A 13,709-nucleotide genomic window follows, 5' to 3' on the forward strand; every position below is an offset into this window, starting at 1 on the left:
AGGCTCCGCAGCGCCCCCCGAGGCGGTCCCGGTCCCGGGGCGGTTGCGCAGGCGCCTCCGGGCCGAGAGTTTGGGACGCGCCGGAAAGTTGGGTCTGGGTGTGCCGCCTGCCGTCGCCGCCACCATGTCGGGCTCCTCCAACGTGGCGGCCATGAAGAAGGTGGTGCAGCAGCTGCGCCTGGAGGCCAGCGTGACTCGCGTCAAGGTGAGCAGGGGCCCGGGGCGGCCGCGCCGCCATTGCCGCTGGGGCCCGCGCTCCACGGCGCCCCTCGGAGGTGGCCGGGCCGAGCCGCGGGGCAAGGCGAGCGGGGCCGGGCCGGGCCGACGGCGCCCAGCGCCCCGACGACCCTACTTGGCTGCGGCGCGTAGTCCCGCGCCCCGGCTGTGGCACCGGAGGCCGACCCGCGCCCCGGAGCCGCACCGGCCGAGCCTGGCCCCGAGGGCGGCCGCGTCCCTTCCCTTCGCCCGCCCCTCCCGCTTCCCCTGGGCCGGCGGGGGCTGCGCTCCGTCCCGAGCCGGATGGCCGCGCCCCGCTCTCCCCTTTCATTTCTGTGCTCTGGGAGCGTCCGCTCCCGTCGGACTGCTGCTGCCCGAGGCGGAGTAGCAACAGGTTGCTTGGCCGGCGTCTCGGCCCTGCGCTGGAAAATGGAGGCTCCGCTGCCAGGCGTGCCGAGGACGTGTCACGGCGCTCCCGGGCTGCGGCTGGGCCTTGTCTCATTGGAGGCACTCCGAGAAAACAACCACTCTTTGTGCGTTTAACAAAGCAACAAGGCTGTGTCTCCTCGAGACATAGCTTTTCTTTCACGTTTCATACCTAGAGGCTTTTTATCATTAAGTTTTCAATAATTTCTGTAACTTACTGACTGATAAACCAGAAAACGATTGTATGACATCTGCTTAGGATGCACTGCTAAATCACTTAACAGCGTTGTATTTCTTGATGCAATTACATCCCCTGCACTGATCAGTGAGTGCTAACACCAGCTCCTCCTACGCCCAGGTTTCTCAGGCTGCTGTGGACCTGAAGCAGTTCTGCCTGCAGAACGCACAGCATGATCCCCTGCTGACAGGAGTATCATCGAGTACAAATCCATTCCGTCCCCAGAAAGTTTGTTCATTTTTGTAATTACGTGGACTGCTTAGGTATCTTTCAGTGGTAAGTTCTTAAAGGCTCAGACTTTCTTCTGTCATTAAAAACAGCCTGCTTTAAGTGGGACTGTCTGTGTTTAAAGCGTTCCAAAGAGACGTCTGACTTGTACGGCTGGTGTTGGTCTGGATCCCTGTTTTGGTCCTTTCCTCCCAGACTGGGAGGGTAACTCTGTACCAGACAGATTTTATAAGTGAGTAGTAGTTGGATGTTACAGGGCTCCAACCCGTTTCTGCTATTGTAGCCAAAGTAGTTGGGGGCCAGCTGTTACTGAGCTGCTATCTAGATTAACCTGGCTGTAATGTAGCTTTGCTGCAGTTTCCTTCTATGTTAAAAGCATCATTTCCTTTTTCTCACATAGGATTAGTTGCCTGAAGGGTTATGGAGTGAACGCCAATTGTAGCAGATAAAGCGGATTTTAGTTCTCAGGACTTTGTTTTTAAACTCTTAAGGAGTACTTCCCAATAGAGGTTAGGTTAGTGATGCTCTCAAAGGAGAGCCCTGTCTGCTACAGAAAATACCCTCTAAGTAAAAAGGAAATTACATAGGCCAAGAATTGTATCAACACCCGAATTCCCCTAGAATAGGCTACTACACAGATTGCAGTTTAAATAACTAGAAACTGTTAAGTACTCATTTGTACTTTCATTTTGAAACTTTCCTAGGTTCATTAACACTACTGCTGTCACTATGAAGACAATTGATCTGGCATTACCTAAAAATTCAGTGATAAGACAGAGATCAGGTTTAGATTCACAGAAGTCTTACAAAGACTGAGTCACAGAGCTCTTCTAGAGTAGTTCTTCTGAAGTTTCTTTATTATGTATTTTATAAACTATTCATTTTTAAAAGATAACATTTCTGAACTGACTTGCCTTCCTAGTATTGTTCTTCAGCTTTAAGCAGTAATTCACACGGTAGAACAGGGTTAATATTTTTCTTAATTATTGCCCTTAAATGCCTTTTCTGAATTTGGAATAGAGCACTTCTTTTTGCTTATGGCTACAGGCAAAAGGCATTAGAATAGCAATTTAAGCTACTTGCATGGAACAAATTTTTTTTCTCTCTTTCACCTCTTGCAAGTACTTCCTCAAAACAGTGAATTTCTTAGTTGTAATCCTGCTGTTTATGAGATGAACCAATAGAGTTCATGCTTGCACAGTCTGTACCAACTCTGTAGAATGAAGAGGAAGTTAGATTTGTTAAGTTACCCAGACTCCCCCTGCTTTTCAGAAGTGAAGTAGATTCTCAATACTTCCATAGTCATCAAGCGACCAGAAACAACTTACTCTGCCCTCCTACTTAATTTGGCTTCCAGAAGATGCAGCATGTTGGTTGTTTTGTTGTAACAGCTTTGATTATCTTCTTGTACCCCCTGGGGGATGGCTTCATGGTTTTGAAAAGCTTATTTTATAATTTAAGTTCTATTAAACAACTGTAGAAAAAAAGGAATTTTTTTTAAGTAGTACTCATATTCTTAAACGTAGGATTGCTTGTTATCTTCTAACCACCTCATTTTGTTTTTCAGATCTTTTAGCATCTTTTCCTAGCTGCTGATGTCTGTCGGGGCAGAGCGCCTCAAGGAGTGGCCTGGTTTGAAGTCTGTACAAAAGCTTAGCTTTCATGTGCCAAATCTAACTGTAAAATTGCTACTGTTGTCAAACCTCTTACCATCTACCTCTCCAAAAGAACCGTATGCTATTTACAATAATTCTGTTCATGAGGGAATCAGTTTTATATACCAAGCAAAAAATAAAAGTGTTTTGACTTAGTTTTGTGTTGAAGTTTATCTCAGAAGTCGGGATGTGTTGACACCTTGTCAGCTACTGCATCATTTTTCAGCAGCTGAAGATAATCGCAAGAGCTTATCTTCAGGTGTTCTATGGTGCTACAAATGTGCCTTGGGCTGATACTCTTTAAGAACTTCATCACTAGTATGCTTAGAAGCATAGTAGAACAGGGAAAAACAGGTTTTGGCTCTTCTTTAATGATTGAACTACACAACTACAGCTAACTTTCCTTAAAGAGCAATTTGAGTCATTAGTGTACCTTTAGCCCCTTTATGTTAATACTGAAAAGCACTACTTAGGTACACAATGGAAAGAAAGTAATCCAAAAGAAAATGAATGTGCAAATCTAAGCCAGAACAAAAAGTTAATTCCACAGGTAGTATCAACTCAATGATAGTTATCACCGCTGAAAAAAGCATTAAAAGATTCTAATGGAGAAAATCTTGTTCAGAGATCTCACCTGTTCTACTGAGCTTCATTTACTTCCTGGAAGCTGGCCTAATGATTTAACTGTTCTGAGTAAATATTTCTTGTAAATATAAATCAGTCTGTATACAGCTTTCTCAACATCCTCTAGGCAGGATACTGGTGTTGGTTTGTTTTTTGTTTTTCTTGAAAACTAACACTGTTAGAGGTTTACAATATTTATTTCTTACCTGATTAAAATGTAGAATGACTCTGTTTAGCTGCTTAACAGGGAAGAAAATAAGCTGTATATGTGAAAATATTTTATTTTGAAAATATTTTTAACAGTTTTCAGTAAACACTGTTATTTACAGGACATCAGCAGACATAGCAAAGCTTCAGTGATAACTGAATTACAGCCTTCTATAGCATTACAATAGATCTTCCTGCTAAACTCTTTGTCACGCTGGATTTAGCTACAACCATAGAAGAAATAAAAAGATGCAGTTGTACTTAAACATTAAAAGTTTCTACAGAAACAGTTCATATTTTGTCTTTCTGCAGCCAGTTACTGTTCATTGTTATTACTAGTTGAATTTGAGATGATCCATAGTTCAAAGATACTGTCTTATTTCTGGTCGTGAGCAGTTGGCAAGTAACTGTCCCTTACAAGTGAAATTTTCTTCTACTTGTGTCCATTTCTCGACGCTGAAATTTAAGAAAAGTTATTAACAGCAAATTCGTACACCAGTATACAGTGACAACTCAGGCTAACACTAATGCAGTGAAATGCACTACAGAGCAACTGAGTTATTGTAGTCAGCTTTTCAAGACAAGGGAGAAATGTTGGAGATCAGTTGTATAGAAGCGTATATACAGACAGCAGTCACAGCATCAAACATACAACATTATACACATCGTGGCCTACATCATAAACACTAGATTTTTTCTTCTGATGTAGCTCAAATACCATGGAATTGCAGTTGATAGGCAAAGTAACTACCAATGTCATTAACTGTTAACGTAGAGTAACGTGCACTTCACCTGAAGGTGTGATGAAGTCAGCGTTAATACTGAATGGAAAGTAAGAATTAACGTTTGAGGAAATAGCTTAATTGTTTTTACATTACAGTTCTTACCCTGACCTTGCAAAAAATGTTCTTAGTCAAGCTTTCTAGGCTTCCAATAAAATAGATCATACCAAGAGAGCATTTATCAGTTTTGCTTATATTGGTATATGTTCAAAACCTTACACAGCATAAGCAGTCATGATATACTGACACTCATCATCCTTGCTACATAGCAGAATGCTTTTACTTTACTTCTTTGACAAGAAGTAGTTCTCAGTGTTTCACTTAGGCATTTCTGTTTTGAGAACTGCACTTGAAGTGCTTTTCTAGGTTGAGATGTGTGGTCACATGTCAGATGTATTCTCTGTTCCCCAGCAGACTTAGTATAACTCAGACATACCTTATGAATCCATTCGTATTCTCCAAATTTGGAATCAAAGGTTCCCTTCTGAAGAGACCTCAATTTTAATGTAAAACGTGGCCCAAGTTCTTGAATTCCCACTTTCTTTTCACTCTTGAATATATACCTTGAAGAGAAAAAAGAAAAAAGATTAGTTGTTAAGCTATGTGAACAGTATCTCTCATTCATGCGTTCTGGGGCAAGAAGTTACCTGTGGAATCTGAAAAAGATGTAGTCTCTCTGGTTGTGAAACGTAGCTACTTGTCTTCCAATGAACTGAGGATCGTGTGGGAAGAGAGAAGCAAACATACGACCAATAGAATGGCCCAGTCGTGTTGTGAAATTATTCAGGATTACTTCGGGTGCATGTTCTGTGGGTTGTTTCCCCTTTCTCTGGAGTGAAAAAAATGCAAATATTAGATGGTATGCAAAATTATTTTAATGTACTATCAAAGATAAGATTGAGATAAAATAGGGTGTAGACAACCAGGGCCTGATAATATGCCTAATTGTTTTTTGAAAAAATTTATACAAAGTTTGTAAGTAAGTAAAGCAGAAGGTGCTAACATAAGGATCTTTGGATTAACGATACAAACTTAATGAAAAAGCACAAAGTTGTGTATTTCCTCTCTGCTGCACTAATTGTCATTCCTGGCAGCACCCACTACAGTAAAGAATTGAGGCTGAAAATCTCTCCAGACATAGCAAGGAGGAATATCTGGAACAGCCTTTAGATGACATTTTAAAAACTACTTAATTCAAAAAAGAAAAGAAAAAAAACCATTATACTGCAAGTTATCTTTGGCTAAGTAAGCAATACTTACTGTAGAACAGGTGACAAGGCTGTAAGATAAGAAAAACTAGGTTTTATTCAAGACTGGGAACTGCATTTATTGAAATCTTGTATAGCACTTTACATACCCTGCTGCACATGTACTATACACGGGGTGTTATGTATCCTGTATTAATGTTAAATGATATGGCTATAAGAACACTTGGCAGGCAGTCACATTCAGTGGGTAACTCTGAAACTTGAAATACACCGCTTATGGAAGTAGACTGTTACGGTCTTTAGCCTCCTGCCAGTTATGAAAAAGCATCTGAACCTTACAGAAGCACAACCAGTTTGGGCAGCTGAAGTAAACTGAACATAGTTATTGATAAACCAAAGTACAGTTTGGTTTTTTTTTTTTAAGGTTTTGTGGGAGTCTCACCTTTATTTCTTTACGCAGACGGACGCTGCTCATTCTAAAATGAGCAGTCGGACCATCAGGAAGGTGACTTAAAACAAGCCCATCTGTTCACAGAGTTAAAAAAAAAGTTTGTAAAATTTGAAATGTATTTTACGGAGAAGCACGTTCTGTTAAATGCAGTATGGTATCACAATATTACATCCATTAGCTATGCCTAATTTACAAGGTTTAGTTATGTTTTCCAAAATACATTCAGAAACTAGTTAGCTAGTGTTCAAACAGATCCATTAAGGTTTGTTTCAATAGCTAACCTGTTATATTCTGTCATCTTTTCAGTACTTATCAAGTCAGCAAAACTAAATGAAACTTTCTGGTCAGGAAGGGAAGCTAAGCTTACTGAAACAAACAAAAAAACCACCAACAACAACATTTAATAATTTCAAGTGCCACTAACCATCAGATACTTCAGTTGGCACAGTGATTTTTAACTCTATAATTATCCTATAAACAGCACAGTGGAGAAAAAAAATCCAGAATAAAGGAGATCTTAAGACACACACACTGAAGAAAAAAAGTTTCCCCATAGCCTAGAGCTAACACTGCATTCAGTTTAGTATTTACACAAAGGATACTTGGTATTTTGCGATCTTCATTAATGACAATTAGATCTGTGAAGTCCCTTGCAATACACTGTGGAATAATTCTTTTCAAAGCCAATCCTCTGCGATAGTAGACATGCGAGTTGGGTATAACAGTGGACAACTGTTCACAGAATCTCACTGTTCTCTGTAAAGCAGATGAGTTAAATCACAACGCAGTAAATACAGCAACAAACCCAAATACGAGGTGGGACAGAGGACTGCTCACTGACTGCTCTCCTTGATGCAAACTGAGCTACTGGAAATAAAAAGCCATCAACAGGCTAACAAATTGTTTCATTTAGTTGCTGGAAAACTAATTTATTGGCAGTAACTGCAACACACTAGGGACAGCTTTTTGGAACGGATTGTTTTCTTTTCATAGTGAAATGGGAAAATTACAAAATCATAACATAAAATCGTTATTTTTAAGGATCTTGTTTTACAAGGCGTTGTTAGTATTTCAGTAGAAATATTGCCTCATATACTATACATACATCTGAACTTCCAGAGAACCTGTTAAGAGATGCACAGTTTCTTATTTTTAAAATCACCTTCTAATGGTTTTCACAAAGCGTCAGAAATCTTCCAAGTTAGGTAATGCACACCATCACATACAGGAATGTATACTTGAGCTTTTTAATGAAACAAACAGTGCTAAAGAAGCTAACGGACTGCATACACATAAAGTTTCCCAAGAGTCACTAAATTAAAAACAGCAGCAAAATAAACCCCAAGGAAATATCAAGTTTTGTAGTTTTTTCCTACATATGATTGTATGCAGTCATCATGGACTTACACATCACGTTAAACTTGGAGATTAGAAACCTTAGTTAGATTAAACCCATCTTGAATGGTGCTAGAACCCAAGGGACACTTTCTGACCAAAAAGAATCTAACAATTTAGCACAAAGTATCTCCTGCTCATCAAGTTTCCTTTGTCTCTACTGACAGCATACAAAGAAGTTGTGTTTTTTAAAGTCATTTCTATACTAAAAGTGTAATTAATTAATCACATGAAAACTTCGGTACTGTGCAACTGATTGCTCAGAACAATCTGAGCATGGCATACACACCCCACGAGGTCTGTCTGATGTTGTAATAAGAATCTTTGGAACTGTTTGTCTGTTGAAATATGGTGCAAATTCATCAGTCGCTATATCGAAAGCAACCTGGAAGAAAAGTAGGCTTGTCACATATTAAATAATCGAAGAACAGTTGTTCAATCTGATCTAATTTGATGAAGTTTAACAAGAAAAATCCCAGTTTGCAAGTTCTGTCCTATAACTATTTATTCTAAGACGTGTGGTTTTTGCATTTTAAAGAGTCCAGAATAAAGAAAACTGACAGGTTTTGCCATCAATAGCTGTAACTTAAAGGACAATTATTTAAGGTAAATAATAAAAAAAGGACATCGTGTTTTGATGAATCCAGCACGTGAAAAGTAAACCATTAACATCTTAACAGAAAAGTCAAGAATAATGAATTTTATCCACACATTTTAAGGCTCTTCTTTGGGAAAAAAAAAACAAACCAAACCAAAACAAAGACGATTAACAGCATCTGCAAAAATTAAACAGTTACCTCTTCATCATTGGGATCTACAGTTGTTTCATCATAAATTCTCTGATTTTCAATAGTCTTTGGAATGGCTTTTGGAGGTGCCTAAAATAAACGTAGATTTATTAATGTAACACACTCACATCACTGTAAAGCAACATTGTAAACTACTGCAAAAGCTACCATGAGACCGTGCTACCAGAAGATCTGTGTGCAACAGGAACATGCTGTCTTTGCACCCACAACTGAACGACAGCTGGGATGTAACAACGCTCACCCCTTTACTCGTGCTGCTGTTGTAGAATTATAACACAGGAACTCACAATTTCCTTCCAACCATCAATATGCTTTTGCAGTAGGTTAGGAAAAGAAGCCAATAAGGACAAGCAGACAACGGGTGTGAGCATGGTTTGGGCAGGCTGCATGACAGCAGATCAGCGAGGCACTGTGGATGAGCGCACGCCCGCGGCGATGCCCGCAGCGACCCCGCGGTCGGGCGCTGACAGGGCCCTGCTCGCACCGCCACCCACGACCCACGCAGGGCTCCGCCGAGGTCGCGCCCCACAGGCGCTCACCTTGTCCCCGAGGGCTTCTCGCTCCTTCCTCCGCTTCTTCTTGAGCGCCAGCTTCTCCTGAAAGGAGAGGGAGAGCCGTCAGCCGTCAGCCCGGTGCCCCCCGCTCACGGCGCCACGCCGGCCCGCGCCCACCTTCCTCTGCTGCTGTTTCCAGCGAAGGAACATGAAGTGCCGCCGCTGCTTGTTCTTGATCTCGGACACGCTGAAGGTCGGCGGGAAGAGGACTCGCTCCGGGGCCGCTGGTTCCACATCGTGCCCCGCCGGACCCGAGCCCGGGCCTGTCCCCGCGCCGCCTCCCGCCATACCACGGTGCGCCTCGGCCCTTTCTCAGCCCCGGCCCTGTGCCGGGCGGCGCGCTCGGCGCATGCGCCGCCGGAAGGAAGGCGGGAACTTCCGGTGCGCATGCGCACTGAGCGTGACGTTCGGGGCGCTAGGCTCAGCGTGAACGGGTGGGGCTGGGGGCCGTCGTAGGGTGGGTGAAGTTCTCATCGCCTGCGATTGGCAGGGCTGGCAGCCACCTGATCGGGCTGCCCAGCGCCCTGTCAGCCTGGCTCCGAGCACATCCAGAGTTGGGGCACCCACAGCTTCTCTGGGCAGCTGTACCATTGCCTCACCACCCTCTGAGTAAAGAATTTCTTCCTAATACCTAACCTAAATTTCCACTCTTTTAGTTATAGCCGTCCCGCTTGTCCGATCACTACTAGGCTGGGTAAAAGGTCGCTCTCAATCTTGCTAATGAGCTCCTTTTGAGTACTGGAAGATTGCAACGATTGCTTTCCCCAAAGCCTTCTTCAGACTGAACAAGCCCAGCTTCCTCAGCCTTTCTCTGTAGGAGAGGTGCTCAGCAAGAAAGCAACCTTACAGTAAGATGGGAGATGAGATAAATTATTGCCACAGTGTAACTCATAATCAGGCTTAACAAAATGAAAATGGAAAGCTTTCAGCAAACATGGCACAGTGATGGGTTTACATAAATGATAACACGCGCATGTTACAGGCATTTGCTTGCAGAGCTGGAATAAGTGAGTTCATTGGGAGCTTCTACTTGAAACAGGATTTTTTCACAGAGCCATAGGATGGTTTGAGTTGGAAGGGATGTTAAAGATCTTACAGTCCAACCCTCTGTCAGGCACAGGGACACCTGCTCAGAGCCCTGGCCAGCCTGACTTCAAACACAGTGTCAGGCTGTCATCTGCAGCTTTGCTAGGCAGCCTGTTCCTGGGCTTTTGATAGTAACTTGACTGCAAATTACTTTTGTTCAATTAAAAGCTGTTAAAATTTATGTTAAAATGAAACAGGAGACTCCCTGCAAGCAGTCAGAGATGAAATACACATAAAGTTGGAAATGCAGATCTCTGTAACGTAAACGCAGTTTAAGTACTGCTCCTCAGTGGGACTGATTAGTTCCATTTATTACTAGAATTGTCTCAAAACATGGGTATGTCTACTACTTTTGTATACAAATAATATCTTGCATTTTCAATTTATTTTCATAGAGAAGTGAAAAAGAAATGTATTAACACAATTGCATGAAGTTAATGGAAAAAGACCTGGAAAAAACTGAACTGGACAACACATCAAATCTGCTTCTCTTGTGTAAACTAATTATACTGTGTAACTCAGCTTGCTTCATTGAGGTTATTTCTAATTAACACAGGAGTAGATGGAAGATCAAAGGTCTCATTACACACAGACCCAATTTTTATGATCTCACTGCCATTTTTGTCCAAAAATAAAAAAATAAAATTAAATTTAAAAAAATCAGCTATCTGTAGTGCCTTAAGGATAAGTAGTTTCCATGGTAATTAAGGTTTGGAGGATTTAGTTGGGAATATGCTAAGGACTGTCTGTAATTTTATCTCATCAGCTGATTCAAATATTAGAGACTGCAAGTGTGGCTCTAAGAAAATCATTAATAGAGATTTGTAATCACTGCTGTTAGTAGAGTTTTGCAGGGAATTCTGAGCTATTTGTAGTTTCAGATTCAACTGGAATCATTACCTGTATGTCATGACTCTATGAAGCTCAGTGGCTGCTTACATGTGGACAAAAACACACTCTCTTTCCTAGCACAGGGAAGACAACTTCTTAATATTATTCATAGGCTTCCAAGGACTCACAGGAACAAAATAATGATACACAATAATACAGGAACTTCCTATGGCAAGGGAGGGGCAGTAGAAAGACACCGGAAACATACTGTGGTCCTGGTAAAGTAAGATCACAGGGTACAATTAGAATTTCAAGAGAAAGCCAAAGTAATGAACACATGCATGCTGTTAATTTCTTCAAAGAAGTTTGACCAGAATATTCTTTATTTTCTTTTATTTTTTTGAGCAAACCTTTACGTAAATTACCACTGATTGAGTTGCAGTAGTAGTGGAAGCATCATTTTCATTTGTATCTTGCTATTTTTTCCCTCTCTCTCTCTCTCTCTCTCTCTTTTTCTTTTAATTTATTCCTAATTTCATTAGCTGAACATAGACAGGATGTATTACCTTTCTTCAAGATTCACTTTACTGAAAAAAATGCCCTAGAAAATGCAGTGTTCTAAACAAAACAGTTGTCTCTGTGTGAAGAGAGATATAACCTACAGGCTTTCTTCCTGCTACATGACAGTAGCTTTCTTTCACTGGTGTTTCCAAACTTAAAGAATTCACATATGACACAAGAGACAGGACTTTCCAGCCTCTGCAGACAGAGATTCACATCTTTCTTTTCAATGGAACAATCTAGCCACAAACCCCTAGGTTTTTCAAAACTGAGAACTTTCTTAATTCTTCTTATTTGATCTATTGCTGCTGTGCTGACATACAAAAGATTAAGAGTGATATCATCACTTTTTGAGAGAAAGCCTGTGTTGTGTTTAGTTCTAGAGAGCTTAGACTTGTGATATTTGTTACATAGCACCATAGTGTCAAGGATCTCTGCTGCAGAAAATCTCTTGAAATAAATAAATCACATGAAATAAATTTTTAGCCACATAGCTACTTCCAGACTGCTCCCAGACTTGGGCATACCCAGAACCAAATGGAAACATTACATTACATAGGGGAGCAAAGTAAAATTACAACGTACATATGCAGGAACTGCGTGGGTAGTTTTCTGGATCATCTGTTTAGGACTTACAGGCTTACAGGCTTGCATTCCTTACTGGATCTTGTTTCCAGAGTTTAATCACTATTTTCAATCACCTAGGGCAATCTCTCTAATGGATAAATGGGGATCACGCTCAGTGAGGCTAGGTATTATCTAACATTTCAGGCTGAACACTAGATCTTTTTAAGTGCTCTGAATGTCTGTACTAATTCCATAACTCAATATGGAAATCAATTATTATTTTAATATGCTTTTCCAAGACTTTTTTTCTTTGTGGCATTTGATACTTGCATATTGCGAAGAAGGTGTTAGCTCTATCATACAGGTAGGAAAATGAAACAGGTCTGCCAAAGGAAAATGTATCTACGTATCTATGCATTTAGAAAGCCCAGAGTGAAGCACCAAAAGCTGGATATTTTGAGAATACTTAGTATCATACATTAAAGCCACAGCTATTATAAGGTTCAAGGAACACTTCACTACGTTCAGAATCATTCCAGCTATCAGATCCTAGAAGACTCAAGCCTGCATGAGGAATGCAGACTAAGTGCCAGTCCCTAAAATTAAAGTTTTTGTTATAGTATAGATGCTTAAGAAGACCAAATGAAATCTTCTTGGTCAATTTTCATTCTGTATTGCCCTAGCTTTCTAGAATTTCGTTGGTCTTCTTGCTTTTTATGGTTTTTATGTTAAAAAATCTTTCAAATAAGAAAGAAAACAACGGTAAAAAAGACTCCTCTGAACAGCAGCTTTATCTGCCAGCCTATTGACACACACACCCCTCCTCAAAATAGGCATAATAATAATAACTTGCTCAGTGTGCACTGGTTCAGATATTGATGAGGAGATGAACTATTTGGGCCTTTTTACAGGTCTGTGATGAGCACCCTTAAAAACAGACAGTTCTGTTTGTGCTGCTGGTCACCACACATCGAACCCAACAGCCCATCCAATTGCACACCCCCCTTATGATCCACTCCGTATTTCACAAATCAGTCTCCCACAATGCTCTTCTAGCCTGCTCAAGGTAATGCTCAAGGTAAACAGCATGCACAGCTCTTCTCTGCTGAGCCAACCTTCCCATCAAAGGTTTGTCCTTGGTAAAGTCACACTGCGCTTGCTGTTCCCAGTCACCTTTGTGTCCTGCAAATGCTTGGAAATGGCTTCTAGGAGCGTCTGCTCCACAATCATCTTGGAGACTGAGGTGAGGCTGGCAGACCTGTGGCTCCCTGGATCTTCCCTCTTGCTCATCTTAAAGTTGCAGCAATTCAGCTTTGTGTAACTCTCTTGCTATATCATGTGAAGAGAAGTGATTTGTTACGCATTCCAATGGTGAAACATCTAACATCTCAGAATGTGCAAAAAAGTGTGCGTGAGAAGAATTCAAATGTTTGGAAGTCTGAAACAGCAAAAGTTATCTAAAGAAAAATGAAGCAAGCCAGAACATTTAAAAGGAAGGCATTTTATGTGGCGTGCTTGCAAAAAAAAAAACAACTTGTAAATATATTATTTAAATACTATGAAAATTCCCTTGACTACTGCATTTAACTGTCCAACTTTAAAGCTCATTAGAGTTTTAAAAAAGATTTAGAAGCTGCTTATGTATGGATTGCAACACAACCTTAAGCATGTAAATATATCAGACATCAAAACAATTGCTTCCCACAAGACCTATCAAGATGCTATAGCCAGCCATTATTTTAATCTGAGTAGATCAGCCTGATGAATACTGGGTGTTTGATTTCCCACAAATCTGTCATCATTTCTGGTTAGCTAGTAGATTAAAACTACTAGATAATGCATTAATTGTACATAAGCCAAAAAAAAAAAAA

The 13,709-nt window shown here is 41.0% G+C and overlaps 2 protein-coding genes across 2 annotated transcripts; one reads left to right on the forward strand and one right to left on the reverse strand.

The window, feature by feature from the left end:
* The first annotated feature begins 65 nt into the window (after positions 1-65).
* Positions 66-2,918, forward strand: GNG5 (G protein subunit gamma 5). The gene is made up of 3 exons (XM_042819896.1): positions 66-205; positions 1,001-1,156; positions 2,676-2,918. The coding sequence occupies exons 1-2, from the start codon at positions 125-127 to the stop codon at positions 1,124-1,126; spliced, it is 207 nt and encodes a 68-aa protein (XP_042675830.1). The 5' UTR covers positions 66-124; the 3' UTR covers positions 1,127-1,156; positions 2,676-2,918.
* Positions 2,919-3,650: 732 nt separating this feature from the next.
* On the reverse strand, positions 3,651-9,118 carry RPF1 (ribosome production factor 1 homolog). Its single transcript, XM_042819893.1, has 9 exons — positions 8,911-9,118; positions 8,779-8,835; positions 8,228-8,308; positions 7,720-7,815; positions 6,638-6,791; positions 6,027-6,109; positions 5,024-5,205; positions 4,813-4,939; positions 3,651-4,050 (listed from the first exon to the last, which is right to left on the reverse strand). The coding sequence occupies exons 1-9, from the start codon at positions 9,079-9,081 to the stop codon at positions 4,009-4,011; spliced, it is 993 nt and encodes a 330-aa protein (XP_042675827.1). The 5' UTR covers positions 9,082-9,118; the 3' UTR covers positions 3,651-4,008.
* Positions 9,119-13,709: the final 4,591 nt, after the last annotated feature.

This window comes from Centrocercus urophasianus, unplaced genomic scaffold (genome assembly GCF_019232065.1).
Source record: "Centrocercus urophasianus isolate 14NV4802_14NV808 unplaced genomic scaffold, USGS_Curo_1.0 seq_18, whole genome shotgun sequence".
Lineage (NCBI taxonomy): Eukaryota > Metazoa > Chordata > Aves > Galliformes > Phasianidae > Centrocercus > Centrocercus urophasianus.